At 36.3% G+C, this 15,383-nt stretch overlaps 1 protein-coding gene across 11 annotated transcripts in view; it reads left to right on the forward strand.

Annotated features, from left to right (window-relative positions):
* LOC131433166 (putative uncharacterized protein DDB_G0277255) overlaps window positions 1-15,383 on the forward strand; it is a 320,286-nt gene that overhangs the window by 179,721 nt on the left and 125,182 nt on the right. Inside the window, exon 4 of one of the 11 annotated variants that reach the window (XM_058600034.1) lies at window positions 5,206-5,284. The exons of the other annotated variants lie outside the window; for them this stretch is intronic. Within the exon in view, the coding sequence (XP_058456017.1) occupies window positions 5,277-5,284 (8 nt within the window). The 5' untranslated portion in view covers window positions 5,206-5,276. The remainder of the gene's footprint in view (window positions 1-5,205; window positions 5,285-15,383) is intronic. 11 annotated transcript variants of the gene reach the window in all.

A 15,383-nucleotide genomic window follows, 5' to 3' on the forward strand; every position in this document is an offset into this window, starting at 1 on the left:
TTGACTAGATTGATCGTGCGATGGATAATTGCCGTCTGAGATGGTTTGGAAGACCCCTTCCGCGTTCCCACTCACAGGGCCGGGACGACTGATGACCGCTGGCTGCAATAGCTCGACTGTGGGGAACGTATCAGGGGCTTCCATGGTGCGAACATCTGTGCATCCCGGTATCCGATTCAAAGCGAGAGGAGGACATCTATAAGTGCGAGAGAGATCAGCACTTGGAAAGGACGGAATATGCAAATACTTGCCGAGATGAGACATTTGGAAGACTCTTTCACCACACCCACGCACAGGACCAGGACGACTGGAGAACGCTGGCTGCTGTGGCACGACTGTGGCGGGGGGTTCGAGAGCTTCCAAAATATCAACTTCAGTGCGTCCCGGTGTGGTTCCATTGTACTCTCATAACGTTTGCCGGGGCGGTGTTCTCATCAAACGGAGCGGGCTGGGTGTTACTTCGTCTACATTCATAACGGTGCTGCATCCATTTTCGTCGGGAATCGGTGGAGAAATATCGATTGGAGGATACCAGATGTTTTGCTTTTTGTTGTCTTCGAACTCGCGAAACAAAACACCTTGTGGCCAGGTGTCGGGATTAAGAGCCGCTTCCCGAAATTTGGGCAGTATCCCAACTTTGAAGGAGACAAAGTTCAGAGTATTTACGTCGACATCTCTTTTCACCAGCGGGATGACCGTGACATCTTCGCTGCACTCTAAACCATCTTTTGTTAGCTGCGAAACCATCTCCTTACTAACGCTGGGGTGAAAACGTGACAAGTAAATCCATACGAGGGAGCAGGGCGTTGGAACTGTGGCGATATTACAGTTATCCGATGGTTTCCGGCAACCTTCCAAGGTTTTACTTGGCTCAGAACTATCTTCCCGACGACGCTTCGCATTGGGACCAAATCCGTCGGGCTTCGGCGGCAGCGGCGACGAAACAGGCACTTTGCGCGAGAGACGAGATATTTGCTGGCTATTCTTTTTAATTTCGGCCTTCAGCTCAGCAAAAATCGATTCTGTTCTCTCTGCGATAGATGCAAATGCGCTTCCAAACGAAGAAACCGAGTCGCGGAAACGAGCAAGTTTGATCAGTTTACAACACTCATCGCATATCCAAAACAGGTTGGGATTTTCGTCCAAAACTTTCAGAAACGGCTTGTTGAGTTTTGCGCATTTCATATGTACCAAATGATGGCAAAAACCTGAACACTCAACAAAATCTTCCTCCGATTTTACAGTTTTGGCACAACGATCACAAGCATTAGCCATAGTGAACAAATCTCAGGATGCCAACAGTGAAATTCAGATGGCGCTTCGGTCGGGTAAGAGAGAGCGTGAAACTGAGTATCTTGATAAAACGATATCTTCGATAGGCGTCACTTCGCGATACGATAGCAAAAGAGCGGCAACGAAACTGACCGAAAAACACCACAAATTATCTTCACTTCACCACGACACAAAAAACTGTCCAATTCTTATCGAGACTACGAGTAACGCAGGAAATAGAAACGAATAAAAACCACTATAAATCAATAAAAAGTGCTAGTGCGTCGATCACACGAACAATGGCGGTACGTTGTTTACAAACACTGCCATACATTTCCCCGAGAAAAAATATGCTTACTAGAATTTCACAATTATTACCTTTTTCATATAGAAAGGCTATGCAATCACTGTGAAAACCGACTGCTCAATCAAGTATCATATACCATTCGACTCAGTTTGTCGAGATGACAAAATGTCAAATGAGATGGCTGAACCGATTTTCATAAACTTAAATTAAAACGAGAGCTCTGATGGTTTCATAGCTTGCTGTTGAATTTGATCTTTATCTGACTTCCGATTCCGGAATTGTAAGGTAATGTGAAAATGCGCACTCAATTTCGCAGATCCGACTTTCCGGTTTTGGAATTATAGAGTAAAGTGTGTTTTAAATTGTCATCTAGTACACAGATAAAAATATTTTGTTAATTTACATCTATTTTCATGCACATATTTGGAGCAGGCAATTAAACATGAAGTTACTTTACAATTCTGTAGGTTTCAATATAATTTAATCGCAAAACTAAACGGTTATCGAAAGATACAGTTCTATTCATTGAAAATCATTGCAATCCAATGTAATTTTGCATCGATGATGGTTTTCAATCAAACTTTCGATTCAACCCATGTCTGTTCCATGTAACTATTGATTTACATGTCGTGTAGATTTCATTATTTCTTTCTGTGTACGACGAAGCAAAATAATGAAAAATTGTTATTAACATGACATAACTGTTTGCAAATTGAAAAAGTTATGTATATAATTATACAGGGTGATTTTTTAAGAGCTTGAGAACTTTTTTAAACAATAAAACGCATAAAATTTGCAAAATCTCATCGGTTCTTTATTTTAAACGTTAGATTGGTACATGACATTTACTTTTTGAAGATAATTTCATTTAAATGTTGACCGCGGCTGCGTCTTAGGTGGTCCATTCGGAAAGTCCGCTTTTTTATCGACAAATTTTGTTCAGCGATGAGGTTCATTTCTGGTTGAATGGCTACGTAAATAAGCAAAATTGCCGCATTTGGAGTGAAGAGCAACCAGAAGCCGTTCAAGAACTGCCCATGCATCCCGAAAAATGCACTGTTTGGTGTGGTTTGTACGCTGGTGGAATCATTGGACCGTATTTTTTCAAAGATGCTGTTGGACGCAACGTTACAGTGAATGGCGATCGCTATCGTTCGATGCTAACAAACTTTTTGTTGCCAAAAATGGAAGAACTGAACTTGGTTGACATGTGGTTTCAACAAGATGGCGCTACATGCCACACAGCTCGCGATTCTATGGCCATTTTGAGGGAAAACTTCGGAGAACAATTCATCTCAAGAAATGGACTGGTAAGTTGGCCACCAAGATCATGCGATTTGACGCCTTTAGACTATTTTTTGTGGGGCTACGGCAAGTCTAAAGTCTACAGAAATAAGCCAGTAACTATTCCAGCTTTGGAAGACAACATTTCCGAAGAAATTCGGGCTATTCCGGCCGAAATGCTCGAAAAAGTTGCCCAAAATTGGACTTTCCGAATGGACCACCTAAGACGCAGCCGCGGTCAACATTTAAATGAAATTATCTTCAAAAAGTAAATGTCATGTACCAATCTAACGTTTAAAATAAAGAACCGATGAGATTTTGCAAATTTTATGCGTTTTATTGTTTAAAAAAGTTCTCAAGCTCTTAAAAAATCACCCTGTATATCCAAAAAAAGTTTCTAATTTTATTCAAGTTGGAAAAAAAGTCTTGACAGAATCTTCTAGACTATAAGTAATATGAGCAAGGCATCATTACACCACACAGAAAGAAAAGATGAAACTTACACGACATGTAAGCCAATAACATAGTTCTAACCATGCAATAGTTCTGTACACTATGAATCGATTGTGAAGTCTGGTGAAACAGAAAGGCCAAATTCCACAAAAGGAATGTAATGCCAAGACTTTGCTTTGCTTCGCAATCCGATGATTTGTTATCCACTTCTGGATTTTCTCAGATGTGCTCTAGCCTATACATCTGTGGTTACTTTAAATTGGTTGAATTACTACTTTCCAGATTATTTATAGATTGATCTTGAACTTAATGTGTAGAATTTCAAGAAACCACAATAAAAAGTCTAATTCATATATGGATATGTGATGTTGCCAAGTGAAGTGATTGTGACCCTTATTATCGGAATCACCTCACGGTGAAAATCGAGTGAAACGAATTTAGGTCCTTCTTACGAAGGTCACTTCAGAGACAAAAATAATTACTTGTATGAACTTGATTTTGTTGAAAAAATGAGTTTATTCCACTTCACTATGCGTGATACTGGTAATAGGTAAAATCAAGTGAAGTGATATGTGAGTGATGTGAGAGTGGAAGTGATAACGGTAATAAGGGCCATAATTTTCATTCTGATGGAATATGAATATGTTACATACAACTTCATCTTTTCCGGCCGAGCAATAGCTATGCCGGGGATGCTTTAGCAGGTTGTTAGATCCCACCAACTATTACTTAATATCGCAAGTTTCTGTAAAAGACAATTTATTCTTCTATGCAATCATACCTAGACTATTGGTATGAACATAGGGAACAAATTCATATTTGTTTAAAACTAACCATGGTTGAGCATAAGAAAATTGTATACGCGCTAATTTAAATGAATCACGAAAAAAAAAATATATATATATATATCTATATATATATATATATATATATATATATATATATATATATATATATATATATATATATATATATATATATATATATATATATATATATATATATATATATATATATATATATATATATATATATATATATATATATATATATATATATATATATATATATATATATATATATATATATATATATATATATATATATATATATATATATATATATATATATATATATATATATATATATATATATATATATATATATATATATATATATATATATATATATATATATATATATATATATATATATATTAGTCAAAATTCCTCATATTACTTTTAAATGTTACACCAGGAATATATAATCATTTGCAAGAAAGACTACTGTTCAAAACAAAAACTCCTGAAATGGTAGCTTCATATTTACAACTGTCCATCCTGTCTGTTCGTCCATCATCCACCTTTTTGTTGTTGCTAACCTGAATGCATCATGTACTATTTACAAACGGTTGATTTTCTACCAGAAGCTCCAGCAGCCTTGTTGATACATAGTTTTAATTTTTCTTCCTTCGCTCCCATTCTCGCAACCACCCAGTTAAGATATTTTCCAACTGCGGATGAGGTTTGTCTGACTGGAGTCGATCGGGAGGGAGCAGTCTGGGCCGTGACAGTAGCATTGAATCATTCGTCTGAGTAAACAGATTTTTAAATTGAATTCTTGGCCAAACTATCCTGGCCTCTTCCGGAGTGCGATGGCATCAACCAAGTCTCGCTTTGTCCGTCGATTCACTCGATGCACGTTACCGTCGGTACTTGGTATAGGTGCGATAGTTGAATAACTTGTTCGTGTGAAAACGGCTCCTCCAGATGGGGTGGTTCATTAAGCTTTACGGTCGTGTTGCCGGGGCGCAAGTGGAAAACGAAAAGCTGACGAGAGATGATAAAAATTAATCTGTATTTATCTTTCCCCTTACGTTTTCGTTTCAGGTAAGCGATTTGCATTTAAATTGCACCCATTTTTAAACGCATAATGAGCGAGGCTTTCGAGTGAAGGAGTAATGGCTAAGTATGTGTTTGTGTGTTTGTACGTCACAGCCGTCTATTGGTGTTGCGATCCGAATGCCACTTTATTCATTCGCTGATAACCTGTAACCATAATCGATCTTCTATTTATATGGATTTTTTAGAAAAAAAAACGCAATTAGCTCTTACAGTTATATAGTTAACAACTGTTTCTGTTAGTATTTGTTTCTAGTAATTTTAGTTTAATGTCAATATAATAATCATATTGTCGTTTTCACAAACTTTTATACCATTTTTCAATAATACTATGAAATGATAGTATAAATAAATTATCTGTGCACAAAATTGGTTTTAAACGTGGGTTCTAAGAAGAGCTTTTATAATTCCAAAGGAGCCCACGATATAAAAAGATTGGGAGCCACTAACCAAGACAGTCGATACAATGAATCACTTACAGCTAAAGCGATAGAAGTAAAGAAAAGAGGGTTTTGTGAACAAATAAACGATTGCCAAAAATTAACCAAAGACACCGATACCGGGTTCACCGCGAAAAAATGCAAACTTGTTTACTTCAAGCGGTGTAAAAATTCACCGTCATGCAAATGTAACTTTGCGCAAGGCAAATTTCTTTTATATTTCTTGTTTTCATATAACTTGGCAATGGGACACATAAATATGGAGTTTCAGCCGATTCCAAAGTCTCATTTTGAAACAAAATTGCGCATTTAAGAATTAGAGGGAAATTCATCACGATTTTAAGAATGTGAATTTGATTCAACTAAATAAAACTAACAATGTTGTATACATACCTTTTCTTAACAAGTGAAAGGCAACTGAATTCACTAAAGACAAGAACAATGCACACTGTGTGGAGCATGGAAACATCGCGAGCGGGTCCTTCAACCGAAAATCGTATCGCCGATAGCAGTTCCGATGAAAAATTCATTTTGCTGGAAGAGTTATTTCACTGATTATTCAACTGAAAATATCGTACATAGCGTAAACGTCACTCTATAACTTGGCAATGGGACACATAAATATGGAGTTTCAGCCGATTCCCAAGTCTCATTTTGAAACAAAATTGCGCATTTAAGAATTAGAGGGAAATTCTTCACGATTTTAAGAATGTGAATTTGATTCAACTAAATAAAATTAACAATGTTGTATACATACCTTTCCTTAACAAGTGAAAGGCAACTGAATTCACTAAAAACAAGAACAATGCGCACTGTGTGGAGCATGGAAACATCTAGAGCGGGTCCTTCAACCGAAAACCGTATCGCCGATAGCAGTTCCGATGAAAAATTCATTTTGCTGGAAGAGTTATTTCACTGATTATTCAACTCAAAATATCGTACATAGCGTAAACGTCACTCTACTGTTAAATAGATACTACTGTGGGCTAAAAGTAATAAGACTTGAATTACATTTCGCACGGAAATCTTATTCGTCGAATTTTTTTTACTAGGTTTGTAAGACTGTCAGTGACATCTGTGCCAAGTGTCACGTTAAAATATTCATTAGTGTTTAGTATACGTCTGCCTTTCTGAAGTATTAATAGTGCAATTGGCGATTTTTACAATGAGTGAAATTATTCAACAAAAAGTTCCATTAAACTATGTGTGGAATCATATTTCTGATGTCGAAATGTGCAGAATGTTGCAAAAGACCTTCGGTGATAATTGTATGTTGCGAACAAGTATTTTTGATTGGTACTAGTTGTTCAAAGAGGGTCGAGGACGCGTTGACGATGAACCACGTTCAGGACGGCCATCAACAGGTAATATTTTTCTTTGATCATCGATGATGCACTCCGAATTCCTTCCAACCGGCTAAACTGTCAACAAGGAATACTATTTGAGTGTTATGCGTCATTTGCGCGAAGCTATTCGTAAAGAGAGGTCAACCAATATCGTTCCACACCGTATTCGCCTGATTTAGCTCCGTGTGACTTCAGCATATTCAGCAAACTCAAACGAATGCTCCAGAGAAACCGTTTTGAGTCAATTGAAGATATCAAACATGAAACGCTACGCGCATTAAAGGCTATTCCGGAAATTGACTTTAACAACTGTTTAAATAATTGAAAAGAAACGTTGACACAAGTGTATTGGGGTCGGGGGATTGCTTTGAGAGGAACGAAATAGATTTGAAAAAAAATAAAGAATTTTTTAAATTATGAACAAAGTGTTACTATTTTTGCCCACAGTAGCATGATATAGTATTTCAGTCGAGTCTAGCGGTGTTTTGAATAAGAACGGCTGTTTTACTACTCGATGCTTCGACTAACTTATTCTGCTAACTATAAGAACGAATCGACCGTTTTTAATAGATCCTCTTTTCTTTATATTGCCGAATACTGATGCACTTGAAATTGATGTTTTTAACAAACTTTTAACAAGCTTAGGCTCGATTGAAAGTTACTTCTGCGTTTTGAATCATTTTCGAAGATCAAGTGGCTGTAATTTCCAGTTCCGGAGATATATTGGTATAAGTGACGTAACCGACGAAACGTTTTTTTTCTTCGCTCAATTTTCTTCAAGTAGCTTCACCAATGTCTAAAAGCTTAGGTGCGTTTGAAAACTACTATTGGGTTTTGAATCTAGTTTGAAGGACAAGTGACTGTCACTTCCGGTTCCGGAAATATAAAGGAATAAATTACGTAACCGACAAAACGCATTTACTTTTTCTCTTCGCTCAATCTTCTCTGGAATGGCTTCATCGATTATAACCAGCTCGTTTGTAAGTTACTATTGGGTTGTGAATCATGTTTGAAAATATATCGGTATAAGAGCAAATTCAGCAGCTGCAAGATTCATATGAGTGGTCTATAATGTAAATGAAACTGAAACAAACGTATCCCCAGCAATCCGTTTTAGTTTTATTTATTCGACCAGTTCTACTGTCAAATTTAAAACTGGTATACACTGCCGTTCTATTTTTTTTATATTTGAAACACAGACAAAACGCTGCTGGGACTGCCAGTTTATTTTGTTATAATTTCTAGATGTAAATTTTAAAACTGACATAAATTATGCATCTAGAACTAGAACACTCCTGAATATGCCCTAAGTAACGTAACTGACAAAACACTTTTTTTTCTTTCCGTCAGCGTCATGTTTTCGTATAAATGGGCTCAGGACGAAGATTTATTTGTGTGCCCTTAACTAACTGCCCTTTATTTAGCTTGGTTAGTCCCGTCAAGGGTCCCCTAAAACCATAGGTCCAGGAGCACGTGATCCCCCCTGCCCCTTTGTAAAAGCGACCCTGCTCTCCGCTAAATTTTTTCGGATATGCATATGGTTTAACTGATTTTATCGAACCTTAGCGCGTTTGAAAGCTACTATTGCGTTTTGAATCAAGTTCGAAGATCAATTGTTTGTCACTTCCGATTTCGGATATATAATGCTATAAGCGACGCAATCGGCAAAAAGCAATTTTCTCGGAAATAGCTGACCGATTTCTACAAATTTAAGCTCGTTTGAAACTGTTGGGTTGTGTTTTTTCTGTGTTTTTTCCTCAGATCAGAAAAGTTTAATATAAATTATTATTTATTATGACACAATCATTTTTTTTAAAGTTATATGATACAATAATATGAATTCGTTTCACATGAACGTATCGTTATTCAATGTTTATGCATTTGTCTCCTGTTTTCAATGATATGATACTTTCGAAAACAATATTTGACGGAAGTCCTAACCCAAATGCAGATCGAATCAACCGATGAATGTATTTTACAATTTTATATATGTCTGCCAAAAGCTCGTTCATCAGAAATTTTAGCTGGTAGCATAGTGTCTGTGACGAATTGAAAACAACGCGCTTCAGACTATTATAAATTAAACTGTATAGTATTTGGATAAGTTTTTCAACTTATGACACCCTTTTTCAACTTTACGTTGACACTGATCTTGTTATGTACTATAGAAATCAATCAACCAAATCGAAATGGTGTGACTCAAAGAAAATCGCATTTCTTTCAAACTAAAGCCATTGATAATCTGAAAATTTTCTGTAAGGCATTTAGCAGTACGATGGAGTGATCATGTATTGAAACATTTGAAGAAGCATTCCCGTTTGCTATTACTTTCTTAAATAGAGTTTTTTTGAGAATATTATTTCCATCGCCTATATTCACGCTCAGCTTTCATCCACAAAAAAGTTAACCTTTTTTATAAATCTATACCGCCGAGTAAATAAATTTGAATGTTCGTAACTTACCTTTCAATTTAGTAAAACGCTCTCTAATTCAATCAACCTCGAAGGCACCATTTTCCCGATGAATCCCATCAATTCATCAACATCTCGCAATTTAGCGATTAGGAAAATTCTCCTCCACTTACTACCGGCATCAATCCTAAATGGATTCAGGAAGTCATAAAATGTGATTACCTTCACCGGGAAGAATCACCTCCATTTAACCACGCTGATGGATGAACTGGACGGCACTGCACGGAAAGGCAAAAGACATCCGCCACTCAAGTAGACTATTCTTACACTTAACCTCCTGCTTCTGTTATGCTACTAGCATCAACTGTACAAGATGTCTTCAGAATTGCTCCAGAGTCATACTGATCCACTGGCAATATTAAATAATAAAGAGCCGCCAGTCCGCGAAGAAGAGTGGATAAAGGAGCGAAAGCTGTGCCGAGGACATTATCGCGTCCTTAGTGCACACTTCATTTTGTTGGCCCGAAACGGAAGTGTTAAAACTGATTCCAAAAACTGTCATCAAAATCGCCCTTTTCGAAAGGCTGTCTGTGTCAAATGTAGGTATAAAAATTTAGTGCTCCCTTTATGACAGAGTTCTACATCATTATTGCCAGTCACTATGACGTAGATATACTTATTCAAGTCCGTGTGTCGAGTCCAAGTGTATTACTTTGGTGGTGGAAATGACAATTTTTATGGATTATTTGATTTGATATTTCAATTCCTACATCCGATGAGTGGAGAATTGAAAAGTGAGAATCGAAGACAAAATTTGGTATAACTATTGCACAAAAGGGAAGAAAATTATTAACCTTCATTCTATGTTTCAACATTTCTGTTCCCTTTTAGATTCAAAAATATATCTTTTCGGATACAGATTGAACACCGTAATTTATATTTTAAACTCTTCTCCTCGAGCATCTTTGCATAAGAACAGCAACACTCCTAGAAACAATTGAAGTTACAAATGGCGTAAATCCTATTATGCCGTATTTTTCAGACGAAATCAGATCATTCCATCTTTTACCTTATAAAAATTTTTTTTTAATATCAACTTCAGATAGATCAGCTTCAAAGACAATGAAATAATACATTTTTATATACTTTGGGTTGTAAATTTAAGCGGTGGGTAGGGTCTAAACGATGAAAAAAATCATCATTTTTGCGAATTTTTTCCAGAGTTATCGTTCAACAAAATAAATTCAAATGTTTTGCATGATGAAAAGCATCATTCGAACAACATTTGGTAATTATTTCGTGGAAAAATATTAAGAAATAAGTCGGTGAAGAGATATTTTTGAAGACGCTTCTTTAAAATCATGATGAACACTGAATAGTTAGAGAAGAAGTTTTTCTAGACACCAACGTTTCTGTTTGATTTTTTCTCAATTTTTGGTGGATATTTAAAGTGAAAACTACGATTTTTCACGAAACAATCCGTCATTTTGTTGCTGTTAAACTTCCCCAAAGTAACAAACAACGAAAAGGAAAACGTTGGGGTCTGGTTTTTTATATGTCGAAAATGTGTGCAAAATTTGAAAAAAAATTGCAGTAGTTTTTGAATGATGATTAAAGTTTTTTGTCTATAAACTCCAATGAGCTCATAGGGTCTAACATTTTCAAAAAATCATACTTTTTCTTTTATAATTTATTATAATAAAACATTTCAAGAATGTTCTGTCAAGATTTGAAGTCAATCGGAGTAGAAATCTTGGACCTGTGCGACGCTTCTTCGCATAATGATATAGCCATAGATAAAGGTCCACAACTTTCAGAGTTTCATTCCAATATGCTTGAAAATTTCACAGAATATTCTTGAAATGCTTTACTATAAGACAATGAGATTTCAAAAGTGTTAGACCCTACCCGCCCCTTAATTGAACCGTTGCGCTCCTTTATGTCAATTTATCGAGATGTTAAATTACATATTTTTTTCCTAAGAGTGTTTCATAAGAATCTCCTTTTGTATTTAGAGGTTCACGTGGTAAAATGGTTCCTCGTTTCTGTGATTCTAATCACAACTGCATAAAGCATGGCTGGTCTGAAAATTTGTTTATAGATTAACAATTTGTTTTTTAGACAAAGCTTAGAATTTCTGTTTATAAGAGGATATAAACATTTAATATATTTATTACACTTTGCCTGGATTCCTTCAATGTGATCCTTGAAAGAGAGTTTTTTTGACATACGTTAAACCTAAGTATTTAGCTTGATCAGACCATGCCAATTCCAAGCCATTCAATTTGAGAATGTGATTATTGTTTGGTTTAAGAAAAGAAGCTCTTGGCTTATGAGGAAAGATAATTAACTGCGTTTTTACAGCATTTGGTTTAATTTTCCATTTTGACAGATAATCACCGAAAATATTTGAACTTCTTTGTAGGCGACTGCAAATCACTCTTAGATTTCTACCTGTGGCTAACAGACTTGTGTCGTCACAGAATAGCGATTTCTGACAACCAACGGGTAGATTTGGAAGATCAGAAGTGAAAATATTATACAAGATTGGAGCTACGCTCGAACCCTGCGGAGCACCGGCTCGTACGGGTAGCAATTTAGATTTACAATTCTGATAGCTAACCTGAAAAGTACGATCAATTAAATAATTTTGAATCATTTTGATCAAATAAATAGGAAACTGGAAATCAGACATTTTTGCTATTAAACCTTTGTGCCAAACACTGTCAAATGCTTTTTCTATGTCTAGAATAGCAACTCCAGTGGATAACCCAGAAGATTTATTTGCTTTTATCATGTTCGTTACTCTGACAAGTTGATGAGTAGTTGAATGTTCATGACGAAATCCAAACTGCTCTGGTAAAAAAATTGAATTCTCATTTATATGAGACATCATTCTCAACAAGATAATTTTTTCAAAAAGTTTACTGATAGAAGAAAGTAAGCTAATTGGACGATAACTTGATGTTTCTGCTGGGTTTTTATCAGGTTTGAGGATAGGAAAAAAACCTGTTTTAATCCATCTTGTGGTGTAATGACATCTTTCTTATATCAATCATATTCTCATATATAGCACTGTGGTATTCTTTTCAAAATGTATCTCTTCGATTCTTGTAAGAAACTTGTAAGAAATTTTTTGTTCATTAACTAGTATAACCTACAGAATGAAACAGTGCCCTGATCGGTTAGGCCATCCATGAGAAAACGAAGTGAGTTCCACTATTGTAGGTACATCCGGAACCGAAACTCGAGAAGCAGTATAATCGAAGTCGGTATGTATGGCCATCAACTAACATGATCTATCATTTGAACCAAAGTTTGTTCAAATCGGTCACGCCATCTCTGGGAAAAGTTAGTGAGTTGGAATATTTAAGCACTATTTCCGCCGCTTCCAGAACCGGAAGCCGAGAGTCAATATAGCCGGAATCAGTTTGTTTGATTGTCTATTAATAACGGCTACTAATTGGAGTAGTTTCAAGGCCAGTTCAGATTTTTTACGGTTTTTGTTTCGCCGCTTTAAGTGATAGTATCAAATTTTAAACACACTTCACCCTATAATTCCGAAACCGGATGTCAGATCCGGATGAAATTTGGAAATTGTGTACGGAAGCATGAGACCTTTTTGTTACTTAAGTTTGTTAAAATCGGTTTTTCCATTTCTGGGAAAAACGGAGAGGTAATTTGAAATAGGAATTTTTACACTAATTACCCTGTAATTCCGGAACCAGAAGTCGGATCGAAATAACGAGTCTTATTTTTTTTGTATGAAACATTCTTAATACACATCAGGTCATTGAACAAGGAATTTTATATTTTTTTACCGTGCTAAAAATGTCGAATTTTGTACCAGAGAGTGACGAATATTTAATTTTTGTTTGCATTTGAAGAAAAGTACTGCAGAGTCGCATCGAATGCTTGTTGAGGCATATGGTGATCATGCTCTATTAGAAACAATATGCAAAAGATGATTTAAACGGTTCATTTTTAGTGAGAAATGAAGCTTGTGGAAATAAAAAAAATTGAAATCGCTCACTTGCATGAGGTTTTGGATTAAGATGATAATTGTAGTCAAAAGCGAATGGCATCAATGTTAAATGTTGCACTGCAAACAATTTATGACCATTTAAAAGCTATGGGAGAAGTCAAAAAGTGTCGCAAATGGGTGTCACATGAGTTGAATGATAGACAGATGGAAACAAAATCAGTTTTGCGAATTGTAGCTGGTGATGAAAAATATAAACATAAGAATGGTTTAATCCGGGACAACCATCAACATCGACTGCAAAACTAGATCGGTTCGGTAAGAAGGCGATGTTCTATTGGTGGGATCAGAAAGTTATAATGTATCGTGATCTTCAAAACACAGGTGAAACTGTTAATACTAGTCGCTACAGATAACAAATGATCAATTTGAACCATGAACTATGACTACTGTTTGTTTTCATCGATTGGCCTAGAGCTGGCTGAGCCACACTTCGATTCCTACGAAGAAGTCGAAAATTGGGTGTCTGATGAGTTTGTTTCAAATGACGAACATTTCTATTGGCGTGGTATCCTTAAACTGCCAGAAAGGTGGTCAAAATTTATAAAAAGTAATGGTTAATACTTTGAATTTTTTGTTTACCATTTAAAATTAATATTTCATTTTAACAAAAAAAAACGCTTCGCTTCACATTTCTCCCAAAGGACGTATGAGCGGTAATAGTGCTATGAGCGTATGAATACTCCTTTCACGTAGTCAATCAGGATTGGATTCTATAACCGAAATATTTTCTTGATCCAGTACGTTGAATTACACAGAAATAAGTAACCAATTAAAAAGGCCATAAATTCAGTTTGGAAAATTACTTTTACTTAATTCAAAGTACAAAATGTGTAAAAATAATACAAAATTCAGAATCAATTCACTTTTGCTCGATATGACCACCTTTTGCCTTGACTTGATGACTTGAGAGAGCGAAGGAGTTGCTTCGTTTGGCCGAATGTGACTTGCAGGTATTTTGGCCCACTCGCGGACAATAACTTTTTTCAGCGCCTCGAGACTGATGTATCTTTTAGTTCGGACTTTGAAAATGGCCCAAAGAGAATAATCCATTGGATTCGCATCTGGTGAATTCGAGAGCCATTGTGTGGACGTGATGAAGTTCGGAACGTTGTTTTTCAGCCATTCTTGGTTCACTCGAGCTTTGTGAGACGGTGCCGAGTCCTGCTGAAACGTCCATGGTCTGCCACCGAAATGTTTGTCTGCCCACGGCTTCAAAGCAACCTCCAGAATACTTTCTCGATAATATGTCGCATTTACCTTGACGCCAGGCTCGATGAAAACGATTGGAGAGCGCCCATCTGCGGTTACAGCGGTCCAAACCATTATCTGTTGCGGGTGCTGCCTCCTGGTGGCCAATCGATGACTCAAATTCTCGTATGAACGGTCGGTCAAGTAAACCCCATCGTTTTGAGAGTTTACGAATTGCTCAATTGGAAAAATTTTCTCGTCAGAAAATACAATGTTCGGAAATTGACCGCTTTCGACCAAACGAAGCAACTCCTTCGCTCTCTCAAGTCATCAAGTCAAGGCAAAAGGTGGTCATATCGAGCAAAAGTGAATTGATTCTGAATTTTGTATTATTTTTACACATTTTGTACTTTGAATTAAGTAAAAGTAATTTTCCAAACTGAATGTATGGCCTTTTTAATTGGTTACACTTCGAGTGCCGGACCCTGTACTTGAACAATTCGCTCGTGAAACGTGCCTAAAATCCGTAAATTTAATAAGGACACGAAAACTGTGCGTTTCATTGTTGTCACGAACTGGTAATACTGATCGCTACCCCTAACAATCGATTCTTCGAATTTCCGCAACAGAAAATTGCTCTCTTATACCGACTACAGCACCAAACAATCATCTGCAAAGCAATTTGACCAAAAAAAATCCCATCAACAGTCCAATGATATGACCAATAAAAGCGTAT

This window comes from Malaya genurostris, chromosome 2 (genome assembly GCF_030247185.1).
Source record: "Malaya genurostris strain Urasoe2022 chromosome 2, Malgen_1.1, whole genome shotgun sequence".
Lineage (NCBI taxonomy): Eukaryota > Metazoa > Arthropoda > Insecta > Diptera > Culicidae > Malaya > Malaya genurostris.